The sequence below is a fragment of the Lepidochelys olivacea genome (assembly GCF_965140295.1).
Source record: "Lepidochelys olivacea isolate rLepOli2 genome assembly, chromosome: 21".
NCBI classification, from domain to species: domain Eukaryota; kingdom Metazoa; phylum Chordata; order Testudines; family Cheloniidae; genus Lepidochelys; species Lepidochelys olivacea.
This window is the reverse complement of record NC_140431.1, coordinates 16979704-16997918: the sequence shown is the minus strand read 5'-3', so window position 1 is coordinate 16997918 and position 18215 is coordinate 16979704. Positions and strand designations below refer to the sequence as shown.

The 18215-nt window shown below is 51.7% G+C and overlaps 1 protein-coding gene across 1 annotated transcript; it reads left to right on the top strand.

The window, feature by feature from the left end:
* Positions 1–5911: 5911 nt before the first annotated feature.
* On the top strand, positions 5912–6988 carry LOC311511137 (galanin receptor 2a-like; the record flags this gene model as incomplete). The annotated part of the gene is made up of 1 exon (XM_084611508.1): positions 5912–6988. The coding sequence occupies one exon, from the start codon at positions 5912–5914 to the stop codon at positions 6920–6922; it is 1011 nt and encodes a 336-aa protein (XP_084467634.1). The 3' UTR covers positions 6923–6988.
* Positions 6989–18215: the final 11227 nt, after the last annotated feature.

The window sequence follows — 18215 nt, the reverse complement described above, 5'->3', positions numbered from 1 at the left end:
GATATAGATATTCAGGCCTGTCTGCAAAGGCCTGTACTTTAAGAATTTAGGTGTATTCTTATCACTTGGCTAGTTCCAGAGGTATAAAAGAAAGAATCAAAACCACTGTCTGCCAGTGTAAGGGCCTTCTCTTACTGTGACAGTTTGTGGCCCTGTGCTTAGGCTCAGGCCTTTGGCTAAGCAGCAGAGGCAGCCATAAGCTGGGAAGCGAACGGTCACATTGAAATAAGGTGCTATTGGGCTGTTAGGCACTATCAGGACAGGATTGTATTCCTATCACCTCCAGAGAAAGGGAAGTGCCTAGAAAATGTAAAAGGAAACTTAGTTTGATAGCATCCTGTCTGGCAAGAACTCACTTATCAATAGCTGGGATGTGAAATCCTCACTTCTGTATTGTCTTGTCATTGTAGTTCCCACTTTGCTGTTGTTTGTCTGTATAATCTCTGTCTGGTTCTGTGATTGTTCCTGTCTGCTGTATAATTAATTTTGCTGGGTGTAAACTAATTAAGGTGGTGGGATATAATTGGTTACATAATCATGTTACAATATGTTAGGATTGGTTAGTTAAATTTCAGGAAAATGATTGGTTAAGGTATAGCTAAGCAGAACTCAAGTTTTACTATATAATCTGTAGTCAATGAGGAAGTGACTGGGTGTGGGTGTGGGTGGGGGTGGGCATATGGGTGTGGGAAATGGGAGCAGGGAATGGGAGTAAGAAAATTGGAATCATGTTTGGCTAAAGGGGGAAATGGGAACAGGGAATGGGAGTAAGGAAGTTGGAATCATGTTTGGCTAAGGGTAGGAATGGGAACAGGGACACAGGTGTAAGGCTCTGTGGTGTCAGAGCTGGGAAGGAGGATACTAAGGAAGGAAACTGGAATCATGCTTGCTGGAAGTTCACCCCAATAAACATCAAATTGTTTGCACCTTTGGACTTCGGGTATTGTTGCTCTCTGTTCATGCGAGAAGGACCAGGGAAGTAAGTGGGTGAAGGAATAAGCCCTCTAACAGCAGGGTTGGGGTCAGTTGCTTGGAGTCTGTAAACGGAGCTTGGGGAGACTAGTTCAAGTCACTAGACTGCTCAAACGGCGATCCCATCTGTAGGGGAGAACAATTCCCTCCAGTGCAGGAGCGGCTAGGTTACTGGCTCTGGCCTGTGCCATGCGGGAGGTCCGACAGGACCATCAGCATAGTCCCTGCTGGCCTTAATTCAGTGAAAGACTGAGAATGAGGCCTTGTATTGGACAAAGGGACTTCAAAGCCAGGTGTTTATTTCCTGCTGATGTGACCACAGCGCTTGCTTATCAAACCTTGCCATCTGCATTACTTTGACACAGACCTTGCACTGGCCATAGGAGCGGGCGTGTTCTGCTCCGTGCATCCCCATCCCAGCCAGTCTCTCTGCTGCCTCTTGCCCCGTTGGGCGGTGCCGTGATTGGGAACAGCACTCCAGGCTGGTGTTTGTTCCACTCTCCGCAGCAAGTTGTGCCTGCGTCCCACCTGGCAATTGGCATGGGGTGGGCAGAAAATCCTTGCAATCTATTCCCTTCCTTCCCCACAGCTGCTCCCGGGCTCTGCACACCCATAAATCAATCCAAGCAGCCTGGACTTGTGAAAATGCTTCCCATGAGCCAGGCAGTATAAGTAACACCTTCCACAACATCGGGCTGCTCGCCCTTCCTGGCTGTGGAGGTGAGAGCTTTTAATAAGCGCTTTGGGGCCTCTTGATGATCCATGCTAAAGATGGATGGTGTTTGGAGGCTTTAATGATGTCTTTAGGGCCTTGGTGAACGCAAACACCATCTTAATGAAACAGGCGGTCTGCCAGTAAATCTTTCTGGCTGGAATTTAGCAGATTTAACCAGTGACACCTGCTCTCAGGGGGTGGAAAGCAGCTCGGAAGAAAGATGGTGATTGAGGATTCAGGGATGTGATTGTTTGGTGTTGGGGGACCCTGCCATGTTTCCGAGTTTCTGTCTCCGCCACACGCTGTTTGAACCAACAGCCTCAGACTGGGGCTTTGGCAGGTAAAGGCAAAAATTAGCTCCTGCATGCAAAACCTGTGTGCATTTCCAGCCCTGCAAGGAGCTCTGTTACTGGAACAGAGACATGACCACATGCCCTGGTCTGGCAGAGCCTGCGCTTCGCGGCTGCTCTTTGTGTTGGAGGGAGAAGGCCTCCGAGCTCTCCCTGCTCAGGCTGTGGCTTGTTTTAAACTTAGAAATACCAAATCTTGTCCCTGCTGCTGCTGGAGGTCTGCTTGGAGGAGCAGAGAACTGGAGCTCAGCATCCTCGGATCTCCACTGACTGGCCATGGGTTTGGATTGAAAACTGTTAATGCTGGAGTGTTAAACAGCCTGAATAAAAATCCCTTCTCTCCACTGCTCTGGCTCTAGGCCCATGCAATGTCCTAGTCTTGCTAGTTCTCAGATTCTCTGAGGGGTCCTCTGGCAAAACAATAGGGGAGAAAGTGATCAGATTGTTTGATTTGTTCTGTTTTTAGTGTATTAAAAAGCAGGAATAACAATAAAGTTGCTCTTTATACATAAGAAAGAAGTAAAAAAAAAAAATGCGGCCATTTAACACAAAAGTCCTTCTCCCTGTTGTGGTAGCAGCAGGAGTGAATCCAGAGCCAGGAGTCCTGGCTCCCATTCCTGGTACTGGGAGAGGGGTATGGTCCAGTGGTTGGATCAGGGAAAATGGGAGTTTAGACTGCTGGGTTATGCCCTGACTCGTGTGAACTTGGGGAAATTAACTTTCCCTTTGTCTCCATTTCCCCATCTTTAAGAGTGGCAGAATATCTCCCATCTGGGGATGCTGAGGTTGTTTGTCTTTATAAAATGCTTTGAGACCTGCAGGTGGAGAGCTCTACAGAAGGGCAAAGTATTTGGAACAACTTCCAAAACTACACGTAATGGACCTGAAAAAGCCAGTGTTGTGACGACAGGACAAACAGCCACCAGCCATGGACTTACCAGGACTCCGGTATGCCAGCATGGACCCTTAGTACTTAGTCACCTGACTGAGCCCAGCTCTTGCATCAGATTTTTGAGTTGCACCTCCCTGCATGAACGGGAAGCTTTAGAAATCCCTGCTCTTCCTTTAAATAGGCTAAGCTCTGTCCCGATCCTGTATGGAAATAGCTGGGCCCAGTTCCCATTTGGCCCAAGCAGGTGGTGCTGGTGTGAAGTCAATGGAGTTGTAGTTGCTTAGGCCAGGTCCCACTCAAATTGCCTCCCGTCAGAGTTTGTATTCAGCACCTGCTGGGTCCCACTGAAGGGCTGTGCTCTGCTAGAGCAACCACTTATAAACCTGCACCTGCAGTAAAGGCTGAGGTTTCTTTGGCTCCTGGCTCGTTATGGCTTCATATTCGGAAAGGAGCAGGTACATTCAGTGTGAACGAGCTTCCTTCTACAGTAGGGGAACTAACTGAGCAAGAAAGAACCAATGGAAAGTCTTTGGGGTGAGTGCAGTGGGTGTGACTGGTTCTGTGAGCACAGCGGCCTCTCAGCACTGCTCCGGGCAAGCTCGCTGTATCACAGCCCAGGATGCAGACCACAGTTGTGGGACCACCGAGTGAATAACTGACTTTTCGGGTCAGTGGCCAAAATGCAAAAAAAAAAAAAAAAAAAGGGGGGGGGCGGGGGGTTGAAAGTATTCCCCAGATTTGCCCTGGATTTATGAACAATACACTTTTGGGCAATATTTATGTTCACTGAAAATTTGTTACCCAGCTTCAGTGTGTGCCTCATGTGGCCCCTTCCCCGTCAGCCCCCCGTGGTGACGCTGTGTCCTCTGGAACAGCAAGTGCTGCGCGTTGGGCTGGACTGTGGGTTCCAATCTGGATCCAAACTCCCCGGAAGCTCAGTGGTGGCTGGATCCAGGGGGTCGATTTCAGCCTGCTTCTCGGTTATTCAGAACAAGTGGCAGAAGTAGGCAGAGCCCCCTTGCTCACCACAGTTTGCAGGCAGTCTCTCTGCCAGGCTGACCGTCTGTGCGTTGTGGCTGATCTCTGCACTGTTTGCTCAGCGAGAGGGACTGTCATGGGCAGCCCTGGGCAGAGCAGGGGTGTTGCCGCCTCCTGAGGGTTTTCTGGCTGAGTTTATAAATTGTCTCTCATTAGTTAGCAGGGGTTTGCTCAGGAAAGTGACAAGGTCAAGACAAGAGCAGCTGCCTGGGACTGCAGCTTCATCCAGCTGTTCCCTGCAAGGGGCACCCACGCGCGCTGGAGAGGCGAGTCCTTTTGGCTTGGACACACCACAGGTTCCCAGCTCACAGGCCAGGGAGCTGGGAACCTCTCCGCACTGCAGAAGGAGCCACGCACAGAGGAGCGGGTTTGTAGAGCTGCGTTTCGAACGCAGGCAGGATGGGGTGTGCTGGGAACTCTGACATCGGGCCTGCTCCTGCACCACGGAAGTTCAGTTCCTGACTTCGGTGGGAGCAGGATCAGGCCCGTCGGGCAATGCCAACATGTAGTGGAGGAGAACGAGTGTCTGGACTCATGCAAAGCGTGATTCCAGTGAGACTTGGGGGAATCTGCCCGGTGACCAAACGAGAAGCTGCCATCCAACTAGAGCGTTCAGCTCCTGTGCTGCAGCCGCAGACCCTAGCTCGCTGGCTGAACCAACCCCCTGTCCTGAGGGAAGTTTCCTGCTCCCCATTCTGTCCTTCTTTCTTGGTGAGCAAAGCCGCCTGCCCATGGGAGGGTGCTGGAGTTCGGGGAGCCTGTCTACCCTTCAGACAGTCACACGTGGAGGTTAGCGGGGAGAAATAACCACTAACCGCAACAACAGGGTTGGTGTTGGACAAGGCCCCAGGCAAAACCGGCCTTGCTCCAAAGAGCTTCTGGGTGCTTTCCCGAGTGCAGCAGAACCTGAGGGTCTCTGGCCTCCTGGACTCACAGCTAGAGCCACCGTCCCTCAGCTGTGGACACTGGGCTCCTGCGCCTTCTCCCACTTTCCTGCCGTGCTTTGAGTATTTTATTCTCCGAGGCCACTCCCCGACCCCCAGTACGTTTCTCCAGTGGTCACTCTAATTAAATCTGCCTCTTTGAAATTATCCAGCTGCTCTTGCCTTTACTGGGCTCTTAGTGCTATGAATCCACCGCTGGCCTGGAACTACAGCTCCCGGGGTGTCAGCTGAGAGGCTGCCTTGCTCTCCAGCTAAGCAGGAGGCCTGGGTTCTGTTCCCTGAGCAGTCACAGATCCCCGCTGGAGAAACCGTGGGGGATTAGTATTTGCTCTGGGATCCTACAGGGCTTTCCCATCAGGGAGCTTTGTTCCCTCTGTGCCTGGCTTTCTAGTGGTTTTGTCCCCAGGAAGCTGGAAGTTTTGTTTCTGGGGGTCAGAATTTCTCAGGCTGCCCTGTGAACTCGTTACTCATCCAGCTTCCGTGCACCAACCCCCCGTATTTTCCTCTTGGGAGCAGTGCTGCAAACAGTTCTCTGAGCACTGTACCTTAGCGCAGCTGCTTTCTCTGAGGCCTGGTCTACACTACAGACGTATGGCGGTATAACCACATGGCTGGGGGATGTGTGTGGAAAATCCCCCCCCACCCCCCGGCGCGATAGATATACCAACCTCGCCCCGATGTAAACCGTGCCACCCATGGGAGAGCAGTAGCGTCTTCACTAATGCATCACAGCTGCACCCATTGTGCTGCAGGTGAAGAGGAGCCCAGAGGTGCCGAATGCCCAGCTAACTTTGCCCTTTGATTTCCAGAACAGAGCGACAGGGAGGGATAGCTCAGTGGTTTGAGCCTTGGCCTGCTAAACCCGGGGTTGTGAGTTCAATCCTTGAGGGGGCTATTTAGGGATCTGAGGCAAAAAATTGGGGATTGGTCCTGCTTTGAGCAGGGGGTTGGACTAGGTGACCTCCTGAGGTCCCTTCCAACCCTGAGATTCTATGATTCTATGACAGGGCCTGCTGCAGCTGATCTCCACTTGACAAGGCACATCAGCGTTGCTATGACCTCCAACTCCAGTGCAGGGAACAGCTCCAGCTCTGTACTAAGTGACCCCTTCCTCCTCCAATCCAGGAGGCTCTTTGCTTCCATCTACTTTCTCATTTTCCTGCTGGGCATGCCTGGGAATGTCCTGCTGCTCCTGGTCCTGATCCCAGACCTCATGAGAACCGGTGCCAGCCACCTCTCCCGCTTGACTGGGCCCCTGCAGGTCAATATTGCTCTCCTGGACCTCCTCTTCTTCCTCTACAATGTCCCAGTGATGTTCGGCAACGTGCTCTTTGAGACCTGGCGCTTGGGCTACGTGGTGTGTGTCACCTACAACAGCCTGTCCCTCTCCATCATCTTTGCTGATTTCTACAGCCTGTTGGCAGTCTCCCTGCTGCGCTACATGGCGGTGATCCACCCCACGCGCACCCTGGCTGTGTCCCAGCGGCTCATCGTCTGGGCCTGCGTGTTTATATGGGCACTCAGCTTCCTCTTCTCCATCCCCTTGTGGATTCACTACACAACGGTGGAGATGGAGGGGGAGACGTACTGCGTGAACCAAATGCCCAAGCAGCAGCTGTCTCTTTACTTCAGGCTCCTGGGGGGCATGGCGTTCCTTCCCCCCATGCTAGTGATGATCCTCTGCTACTCCAGCATCATCTTCACCTTGTGGGTTAGGAGGGGGCTGGCCGTCCACACAGCCTCCAGCCTCCAGGTTAACAGGCGTGCCACGGTTGTGGCTCTGGTCACCGTGGTGACCTTTGTGGTTATGTGGGTCCCCTACTGGCTGGTGGTTTTCCTCATGAAGGATGGCGAGTTGCTCACCACAGGCCCCACGTACCTGGCGTCCAACCTGACCACCCTGCTGGCCTACGCCAACCGCTGCGTCAATCCCATCATCTGCTTCAGCCTCTCCAGCCAGTGTCAGGCCGGGCTGAGGAAGTTCCTGAGGCGGACGGGATGCTGCCTCTAGCCAAGGTGCTCCACGGACACGGCCAGGATGGAAGCTGCGGGTGGCAAGGGAGGAGCGCGGTAGGGGCTGATGGGGTTGGGACGAGGAAGACATTGAGAAGGTCTGACGCTCTCCGTCCTAGCTACATGTGCCCATGCCTGCTCCGGGCCCTTTCTCGTGTGCCTGGGCGGCACGTAGAGAGGGTGAGCTGGGCCTCATCACTCAAGCATGAGCCTCTACTGCCTGTAGGGCCAGAGGTCCCAGGTTCAGTCCCCATGGCTGCTGGGCGTGTAATATTGCACACGCTGGATTAGCTCTTAACCCCAGACTGTGCCGTCCCCAGATGGCTCTGTAGACACCCGGCCTCCCAGACGCGGTGAAGAAGCCAGCAGGGTGGGACTGACTGGCTGAGAACCAAGCACATCCTGTTGTATGGGGTAAGCTGCTGCCTCAGCCTGGCTGGGCTGTCTTGGTGCTAGACAGGAAGTTCCGTGGGGCCAGGGCTGTCGATTCTCATGCCCAGCCTGGCTCGAGCAGAGGCGGGGGGCTGGATGCAGCAATAGGTGGTGGGCTCTCGGGGCTGCGCTCTGCAGGAGCTCAAGCTGCTGATTGTCACCGTCCCGTCAAGCTTTAAAATGTGATTCTTTAGGCGTTATTGCACCGTGATGTTAGCAATAAATCACGGGCCTGGCCCTGCCCTTGCAGGAGAGGCCGTATGATCTGGTTCTTCTCGTGTGTTATGGTAGCGCCCAGGAGCCCCATGTGCCAGGCCTGGTACGAGTGCAGAACACACCGTCAGCTCTTTGGGCCAGGTGCTAGCGAGGTAAACGAGGAGCTCCCCCAGCCTGCCCCTCCCCTCCCTCACTTCGTCCAGCCTTGACAAGAATTTTGGTCTCTGGTATGTGCTGTAGCTTTAGATTTGCCCCTAATTCTATAGCAGCTTCATTACCAAATGTGAATAAAAACGAGTGAGGGACAAGAACGTTTCCTTGTCCAGTTCGTTGGGGTGGGTGGGGTGACGCTGGGTTTCTGGAGGCTCTGCGAGAAGTATCAGCCTAGGCCCTGGCCTCTGTCTGTTGGATAGCTCTGGGGTAGTGTTGGTGGATTGCTTTCAATATCATTTACAGGGGTAGATTAGTGTGAATTTATTATAGTCGCACCCACTGACCCCTCTTGAGATCAAGACCCCTTCAGTGTGCAAGGTGCTGTACTTGTGTGCACTCATAGCTATGTCTACTCCAGTGTTTGTGCTTTAGCTCTACCCTGCAGTCAGCTAGACACCCCCTGCCGTGGGCATAGTCAGAGCAGGAGAAAGGTGGCTAGGTCAGTATAACTTCCTGTAAAGCAGCGGTTCTCAAACAGGGGTCACCAGGGCTGATTTAGACTTTCTGGGGCCCAGAGCCAGAGCCGAAGCTCAAGCCCCATTGCTTGGGGGCTTCAGGCCTGGCACTCCAGGGCTCGTGAGAAAAATGAGCGGGTGCTCAGCAGCCAAACTCCCCTCCTCCCCCGCCCCCCAGCGCCTCTCACCTGCCGGTGGCCCTGCTGACTACCTCCTTCCCCTCCCTCCCAGCGCCTCCTGCCCACTGTGAACCGCTGTTTGGGGGCAAGTACAAGGCTCCAGGAGGGAGGGGAAGGAGTGGGGTCAAGGTGTGCTCGCGGGAGGTGGGGAAGAGGCAGGGTGTGGAGTGGGGGCAGGGTGGAAAGAGGCAGGGTGGGGGGTTGGGGCTTGGAGCTTGGGGGCACGGGTGGGGGTCAAACCCCTCCCGGCTAGAGGGGAAGTTAGCACCTATGGGGGGGGTGGGCTCAGGTTACAGGCCCTCTGCCTGGGGCTGAAGCCTTTTGAGCTTTGCCCCCACCCCTTTAGGGCGGCGGGACTTGGGTGGGCTCAAGCTTCAGTCTCTCCGCCTGGGGCCCTGTAGTAATTTTGGTTGTCAGAAGGGGGTTGGGGTGCGCTGAAGTTTGGGAACCCCTGCAGGGGAAAGGGAATAAGCTGTATCAGCTATCTCCTCTTGGCTGGGGTACAGCAACATGCTACACCTGGGCAGGAAGCCTTTAGCGTTGACGAAACTCCAGCTAGTCCAGAACCGCGCAGCACGTCTCAGCAACACGGGCTCCCCTGAGCACATCTCACCTGTCCGCTGTTCTCTACCTCGGCTCCCCAGAGAACAGGCCTCTGCCCTTCTCTGCATGGGGCTCGGGCCTGGGCCCAGGTAGCTGTAAGAGCCTGAACTCTACGATGACAACCGCGGTCGATTTAGAGGATCACAAGGGTCCTGTCTGACCTGGGAGTCTCCGAGCTCCACGGCTCCAGCCCAGTGTAATGCTCTGCAGGCCAGTGAAGGGTGCCCTGTGAGAGGTGAGTCAGAATGGATCATCTCATGGCTCCCTCTGGCCTGAAACTTGAATCTGTCTCTCTGCAGGAGACACCATTTCCTTGGAGGCTGGTCCAAGGCTGTGGAACAAAACTCTGGGAGTGAAGGGCCTCCCCAAACCTTCCCACCTTCTGATCCAAGTGTGAAGCATGGTTCTCTGACCTGCCACCTCTGCTCTAGTTCTGTGTTAATGTGGCTATTTAAAAATGGAAATCCCCTCCTAAAATCCCCCCAAAACATGGCCCCACAGCACATACCGCCCCAGGGGGCGGATCAGAGAGCGAACGGTGTGACAGATGTTGGCCACGTTGCTTAGTGCACAGCTGGAAGGTGGTCAGACATACTCCAGTGATGAGCATGGCATGCGAACCGGCATAGAACAGAATCTCCTGGTAAAAGGCATCTCTGTGCCACTGTAACTGTATATAGCCGCCAGCCAAACTGGTGCCATTGGTACAAAGTCTGCAGGCTGGTATGAGACAGGCCCTGCCCCGAAGCGTGTACGGCATAAATCAATGAGACAGGTCATTTCTACATGGCAGCATTTTGTCAGCTTAGCTGTGGGTCAGGACTGTGAAAACATCATGCCCCTGAAGTGACGTACCTGCACTGGCAAAATCTCCATTTTTGGGGGGACACAGCGTATAGCAGCTTCTACCTGTGGACAGGAGAGCTTATGTCGTTTGGAGAGGTAGTGTAATTATACTGGCAAAAGAACTCCTGTGCTCGCATACACTGCATCTTTGTTAGGGTCTCATTATGTACCACCTGATCCAGGTGCCACGCCCCAGCCACTGAGCCATGATGCCTGTCTGGGGAGCTCTTGAAATGCTATACTATAATATTGCTACGTTCTGGCTATTAGTCTGTTTCTATATGCATCTGATTTCACCCTGGGATTATCCTGTGCTGCTCAGGTGGTATCATGGAGAGTGTATTGCTTCACTTCCATGGCAAATCAGATGTTTGTTCCCCAGGAGGGAGTTCAGCAGCACTGGCCTCCCGAGGGAACATTAACGGTGCTGCTGTTCCCTGGTGGGGTGGAAGGCAGGAGAATGAGTCAGTTCAGTGAACACTAGGTGTGAATGAGCTCAGTTCCTGCGCTCTGGGTTAATGAGGTCCCAGTGGGGAACAAAGGGGGGTTGCTGAGCTGGAAGATGAGTCTGTCTTCCCCAAAGAACTCGCCCAGGAAGATTCCGTTTCTATCGGCGGCCACAGCACGCTGGCCTGGGCGCACTTGCCTTGCGGTCAACGGCAACCTGGTTCCCGAGGCCTGTGACGTGGCTAAACTGGCTCTGCAGTTAGGTCCTGTTGCTGCCAGGCGCTGAGCACTCCCATGCTGCTCACACTGACCTGCAGGAGGGAGCCCAGGCTGCAGGCAGAGAGCTGAGTATGGCATTAGTTTCTGGTGTTAATCAGTGTAACTCGCGGCCACAGCTGTCCTCCGCTCCACTTTGTTTGATGACAAGTCTCAGAGCAAGAGCGCTTTAAGCTGCTGCAGCCCGGCTTTTGTCATTCTTGGTCCTCTTGGGTGCTTGTTCCAGATTGTCCCTCACCGCACAATCCTGAGGAGTGTGTTACGGCCGTGCCCTGAGCTGAGCTCAGGGCCTCCGTGCTAGGGGCTATTCATGTGCATAATGAGAGATGGATCCTTTGCTCCTTTAATTTTAAAGCACTCACACATGCGCACACGCTTTTTAACATGATGCTGTCCCACCAACGCAGCGTTCAGCTCTGTGCAAGCCGTTCCCGGCCCTCCCTGCCCACAGCTCACTCCTCCTGAAGGTCTGAGGGCGTTCTACCCGGGTGGCAGATCAGGAGTGTCCTGGCTCAAGCCTGGCTTTAGCCGCCATGTGGGGTGCATGTCAGACATGGCTCTCCCCAGTCACAGGTGCTCGCCCTTGACGTTTGTCTGGTGGCCTGGGAGAGTAGGAGCGATAGCGCTGAGTCCCCTGAAATGCACTGCTTCGAACCCAGCTCTTCTGTAGCAGAGGCGTGCAGAGCAACTGAATGCATCCTGCACACAGATTGCTGCTGCAGCTGGCATGGAAACCATCCTCCAGCACCCAACTCCCTTCTCTTCCGGTTGGGCCCCAGCACAGTCATGGCAAAACTCCTGCTGACTTGAATAGAAGCAGGCCTGGGCCCTTGGTTTCTGATTTAATGACCAGGGATGTATGAAAATAGTTGCAGTGGGGGTCCTGAGTTCCAACTGCTTGTGTTGGTGACGTCATGGTCTTAATCTTCCCGAGAAAGTCAAAGGAAAAGTCCCAAGAGTGAAATGCCAGCAAGCTGCATGGAAACTTTTAAAAAACATCATAATAGAGGCTCAAATTATATGCATATCGCCAATTAAAAAGAATAGTAAGAGGACCAAAAAACTGCCACCTTGGCTAAACTGCAGAGTAAAAGAAGCGGTGCGAGGCAAAAAGGCATCCTTTAAAATTGGAAGTGAGGAAAATAGAAAGGAGCAGAAGCTCTGGTCAGGCAAGTGTAGAAGTATAATTAGGCAGGCCAGAAAAGAATCCAGAGAGCAACTACTAACATCATTGTCTTTAGTATCATCTTCCTCGTTTCCATCAGCCATGGTCGTCATCCTCACACGTCCCAAGAGCTGCACGCAGGCTTTATACTGTGTTATGCTGATGCCATTCTGCCTAAGGCATGATCACTAGGAGTTTCTCCCCTTTTCCTAATTGGTAGCTCATCACCCTACTAATGCTGGGGTGCCCTTCTCCCACAGGTTATTAATCCTTTTGCCTCTAGTTCATTAGCACATACGTCAGTTAGTTACCAATGGCATTCTGAGGGGTGGACATGTGCTGATGTCCCTAAGGCCTTTTCTACACTGTAGAGTTTTGTTGAGAAAAGTTACACCCCTTTAATTAAACCTCTGTTACACGTCCACATTATGCTCCTTGTGTCGGCAAAGCTCATCCACAGTAGCAGCTCTTGCATCGACCCAGAACAGTGCACTGTTGGTAGCTATCCCACTGCGCAACTGGCCGCAGGGTGCCTTGGGAAAGGTTTGAAATGCCTCGTTGGGGCAGGGACGGCATCACATGATGCAGGTTTCTCAATCCCATCATGCTATGGGCATCCTACTAGATTGCCAGCCGCTTTTCACCTGGAGGGATGGGGAGGATGTGAGAACATTGTGTGTGTGTGTTGGGAACATTGTGTGTGTGTGTGAGAGAGTGTTGGGAAGAGTGTCAGCATGCAGTCTTTAAGTTCAGACAGCAGCCTGAACATCAATTCTGGGGGAGGGGGACACCCCCCCATCAGTCCCCAGGAGATGGGAACATCCCCCAGCTCCGCACAGCACAGCAGTCTCTCCCCCTCCCGCAGCACCAGCAGCCCGCTCGGCCTGTTCTGTGATTCCCTCCAGTTCTGCCGCAGCCTGCTCAGCAGCCGGGAGTGGCATCCTCAGCAGCTCTGTGCAGTGGGGCCAACTCCGGGCTGCTCCGGGGAAAAAATAGCGGGTGTTCTGCACCGATCGGTGGGCCCCCCTGATCAGTTCCCCCCTCCAGCACCCAGCGAGAGAGGGGCCTGTCTGGGTCTAGGAGTGTGTGATCCCATCCTTTCCATCCTCGGACGGTCTGTTTCCATATACTCTTTCCTCCCCGTCTCTGGTTCCCGCCTGAAGGCGGTTTGCAAAGCCACTGACTGGTCTGAGCACCTCGCCCGAAGCGACAGAGTATGCGGCGCCAGCCGACGCTCTTTGCTAAAGGGGGGGCTGTAGAACAGTCGTGGAGGCCCTAAACAAACCTTCCGTGTGTGACTGTGACGAGTGAATTGAGTTAAGTACTGGGGTCCGGGGGATCCAAGGGGCTTCCCCTCTCGCCAGGTGCAGCATTGGGGGCCGGGGGATCCAAGGGGATTCCCCTCTCGCCAGGTATAAATGGGGGCCGGTGAGTCAAAAGGCACACACTAGTTCACTTGCAAGTTTCTGGAAAAATTGAAATTGGTATACCAGGGATAGGGATAATTTAAAGTTATGGTTTCCCTTAGAGGGACAGCTTCGACCTTGACAAGATTGTGCACCTGAGAAGTGTGCTTCTGGCCAATGTCAGTGTTAGGCATATTTCTATAGGCATGAAAAAAGAGAAGAAAAAACAAACAAAAAAAACCCCAGCACCATGAATCTCAAATAAGGCGTCTCCCAGGAGAAACTTACAACAGAATTAAAAGAGATAAAAAGAAAATTGGCAAAGAATTTAAATCCAAATAAGTCAGCAAAAAATATTAAGCAACAGAAGCCCTGTACGTTCACCCCTCAGACAGTGACTCCCCGTACTGAGAAAAATGTTCCCCTTACGCCAATTCCCGGGCATTGGTACTTTGGTGTCTGCACATGCACCTTGGTCTCCTACGGAACTGTATCATTTACTTAAAGATTTTCCAAAAATAAGAGAGGACCCTGTTAAATTAAAAAAAATAATTGTAAATTGTTATAAACTGTTATAACCCCACATGGGCAAATTTAAACCAGCTTCTACGAGGGGTCACGCCTAGACAAACACTGAGTTGCCTTTGTGGAAAAGCTCAGTGGCCCAAGCAAAATCCAGGCCAGAACCAAAAAAAGGGTTAAATAAAATCAGAAAAAAGCTGATAAATAAAAATTCTCAGCCTGCCCAAGGACAGCCTACTGGAGCAAAAATTAGCACCTGTAAACAAAGTAAAAATAAAAATTGAAATAAAACCCAAATACTCTCACCGCCACATTAAAACTACCTTCCAGCTCCAGACCATACAGGGACCCTGTAATAGCTGCCCATTGCAGGGGGAGAAGGGGAAGGCCAAACCTAGGTCCCCACCGTCCACCTCCCCTAGGGACCCAGTGATGGCGTGTGTTACAATTGCAAGCAAATGGGTCATTGGATACAGTAAATATACCTACCACCCTGGTCGATCCGAAAGCGGTAGGGGTGGACAATATTCTTATTCCCCACCCCGTCTCTTCACCTCTGTCTGTTTCTATCGATCCCTTGTTTGACCGGCATGCTTTCCTCCTAAGCCCTTGTTCACCTGCTAACCTTTACTTGCTGTGTAAATTAAATTATATAATCGGCTGTACCCCAAATGGTGTGTATCTGGACGTGCCTGATCCCGTTCACAATGAGGTCCTGGCAGTTTACAGGAGAAGACCGACCCCAGCCCTTCCTCGTTGCAACAGGAGCTGCTGGCTAAGGTGTCGCCCTCCTTGTAAGCCTTGTGAGCCGATCATGCCAACCAGGTTGGGTGCATTGGGTCTGCCCAACCCATTAAGATTCGCCTAAACCCAGCAAGACTCCTTCCCGAGGTGCAGCAGTACCCTCTATCAAAACAGGCCAAGGGAAAATCCAGCCTGTTCTTACCTCCTGCATTCAGCAAGGAGTCATTATTCCTACGGTCACTGAGTGTAACGCCCCCATTTTACCGGCTGTTAATGCTGCTGGACTCCCTAGCTTTCCTGTTGTCCCTAATCCTGCTACCATCCTTTCCTGCAAAGCCTCTGTGCTGAGGGGTTGTTACCTCCTCAAATAAGGGAAAGGTTGTATTAAGTCTGGACATAAAGCATTAAGGTCCTTAATGCTTAAATAAAATGCATCTAGATATAAAAAATAAATGTGTGTGTATGTAAATACGTGGGTATAAATCAATAAAAGGGGGGTTAGTCAAAAAGCCCACTCTCCTCGATAAATTGGTAGTGAAACAATGGCTGTGCCCATGGGAAGAAATAATGCAACAACAAAAAAGGATCGTGCCCAGACACGCAGGCAACCGCAGTTTGAGAAAGTTATGTAAACAGAGTCAACACCACTGAAATGCTGCAGGAGTGGGCAGTACCTGATGCTGAAAAGAGAAGGCGACTAGTAGAGTGCCTCAGGGGGCCAGCCCTAGATGTGATTCGCACCCTGAAGCTCAGTAACCCTGGGGTCAAGGTAAAGGACTGCCTAGAGGCCCTTGATCATGCCTTCGGGAGAACCGAGGGCTCAGAGGATGTTTATTGCAAGTTCCTCAATGCCAGGCAACAAAAGGGAGAGAAAGTTTCTGCCTACATACAGAGGTTGGAGAAATTATTACAGAGGGCCATGACAGGGCAGCCGGGCAGAACAGAAGTGCTAGACCAAAGCTGCCATCCAACACAGACAGTGAGCCTCCTGCAGCTAACTTACCCCTATTCTGCACCTCTGAGAGTGAGTCTGAGGAGGAAGACACAACCCTGGTGTATCCTGGGATGGAGACAAGATTTCAGTCTCGACCAGCTGAACCGAATGAGAGTTCTCCCTTTTCCACCCTAAACCCTATGGCGGAATTATTTAGGCCCCTTTCTGACACCCCTGTGCCGCTGATGAGACCCCCGTGTGATGACACACACAGGTTATTGGCCAGTGGAGACACTCAGGTAGAGGATGTCCTGGGCACCTTGGACCCTCCCGCGTTAGAACTAGGAGTGCAGGGGCCTACGCCAGTAGCCAAGAGACCCTCAAAGGAAGCCTCTCCATCCATCAATCAAGAGGACGTTCCCCTTACCTCAGCAACAGAGATTCTCAATAGACGAGACAGGGTGATAAGACCAGTAAAACGGTTAACTTATGATGCACCTGGGGTGACTAGTGAGGAGCCAATACATTTAGCACACAGGATTGTGGAAGCCAAAGTGGGCTTTCTGAGGCCTTTTGGAGGAAATCAATGAGTTGGTATAAAGGGAGTATGATTTGTCGGGACGCCAAATTCTCGGCTGGGGGGAGGATGTAAACAGAGTCAGGATGAGCTCCACCCTGACATCTGGTGGTGAGGTGTGGCAAGTTGTGGAAAAGAACTTCAGGGGCTGATCTCATTTGCATAGGCACACCCACCCTGCCTAGAATGAGGCCATAACTGCCCAAATCGTCACTTTGGCTGCTGTGGGATCCCCAGTGTCTCTGTTATTGGGGCGGGAAGAATAAATTGTTAGTACCCTGATTATGGGAACTGTGCTTGGAACTGTACTTGGCCTTTTTGTTATGATGGAGGACTCACCATCAACTGAGTAGCACTCACTAGGCAAGGGACATGGGTTCCAAAACTCTGTGAATTGAGAGAGACTTGAGACAGGTATTAGTGCCTGGTGGTGTAGGCCCCTTTTGTGAGGGCCTGAAGCACCAATTGCACCTCTGTCTCTCTCCACTGTGGAATGTCAGAGCTAATTTTGGGTCTATTAAGAGTTTTGTTACAGGTATTGTGCTGAATTCACTTCAGCCTTATAGTGCACCAGCACTAAGGCTCCCACTACTATGAGCTGAAATCACTGAGAGCTGAAATCACTGAGCACTGTGTCAAGTAGGGGGGAGCCGGAAGTTCTAGTGTGCAGTGGAGCCGGTCGTGAGACAGCAGTGTGTTCGTGAGACGGCGAGCTGAGCGGAGCCGGTCGTGAGACAGCAGTGTGTTCGTGAGACGGCGAGCTGAGCGGAGCCGGTCGTGAGACAGCGGTGTGTTCGTGAGACGGCGAGCTGAGCGGAGCCGGTCGTGAGACAGCGGTGTGTTCGTGAGACGGCGAGCTGTCCGGAGCCGGTCGTGAGACAGCGGTGTGTTCGTGAGACGGCGAGCTGTCTGGAGCCGGTCGTGAGACAGCGGTGTGTTCGTGAGACGGCGAGCTGAGCGGAGCCGGTCGTGAGACGGTGAGCTGTGCAGAGCGGAGCCGGTCGTGGTGGAGCGGAGCAGAGCCCTGTGGGGCAGTCAGCTTCAGGACACGTAAGGTGCCCCTTACCTCTTTCCCCCACACCCAGGCACATTTTAGCCAGATTGGGGAGTAACACTCTGCAGGTGAACTTTTGAACTCCGGGGCTGGACTTTTTTTGGACTTTGGGCGATTAGTGGATTGCTGGACTCAAGAGACGTTTGGGTTCTGGGACTCAAGAGCCTGAGGGAAAGGATGTGGCCCAAATTTTCTGGGGTGGGTCAGTGTTCATGGTTTGGTTAATGAACACTAGTTGTGGTGTTTCCCCAGTTTAATGCTGATGTTGTTTGCCTCATGTTATTAAAGATTCTCTACTACACCAAGACTCTGTGCTTGCGAGAGGGGAAGTATTGCCTCCTTGAGGCGCCCAGGGGGTGTGTAAGATTTTCCCAGGTCACTGGGTGGGGGCTCGAGCCAGTTTTGCATTTGCTTTAATGAGAGGGAACCCCTGTGTATTGAACCCGGCCCTTGCTGCTATCAACTTGGCCTGGCAGAAGGGTTACAGTTAAAAGAAAGAAAGTGAGAAGTTAACCCTGTAGTTCCTGGAGAAAATTACGCAGTGAAACTCTGTACAAATGTTACAAGAAGGTTTTATGAAAAGAAAACTCTTGGTTTCTTTGCAGCCATTCCTTTGAAGAGAGGGCAAATTTTTCTGGAAGAATTTCTGTAAATAATCCAGGCAAAAGTTTATTTAAGTAAAATCATTTAACTATAAACAAGTTAGGCAAATTAGCTAAAAAAACACTCCTGGTGTGTACAATCTTTGTTTTTTAAGTTTAAAATTAATTGGTGTTGTTTTAAAATTGTAAAACCAAAAAATACTTTTGCCAGACAAAAGAAACGAGTGTTGTTTAATTTTGGTATTTAGCATTTACTCCTTAAGGTGACTTAATACTTTACAAGATTTAAAAGGCTTTTAAATAAAGACCAAAGTTGGGGCTGCAGCAGGGGAGGAAAATGGAAAAAGATTTTATATCTGTTTTGGTAACAAATAGCATATAAGAGGTGTTGTCAGTACCCCAAACTAAGTCTTAAGGTGGCTCTGTGTAATCAACGGTCACTTTGCCAGAGGGGAGCCAAAATGAGTCGTGTTTTCCTTTTCAAACCAATGTGTGTTTAAAAGCAAAAGTTAAAAGTTAATTGTGTCCTTTTAAGACAAATTCTCTAAGCAGCTGATAACTTTGAATCCAAAAGTAAGCCAAAAATGTCTGTGTTAATGTAAATCACCTAAATAATAAAG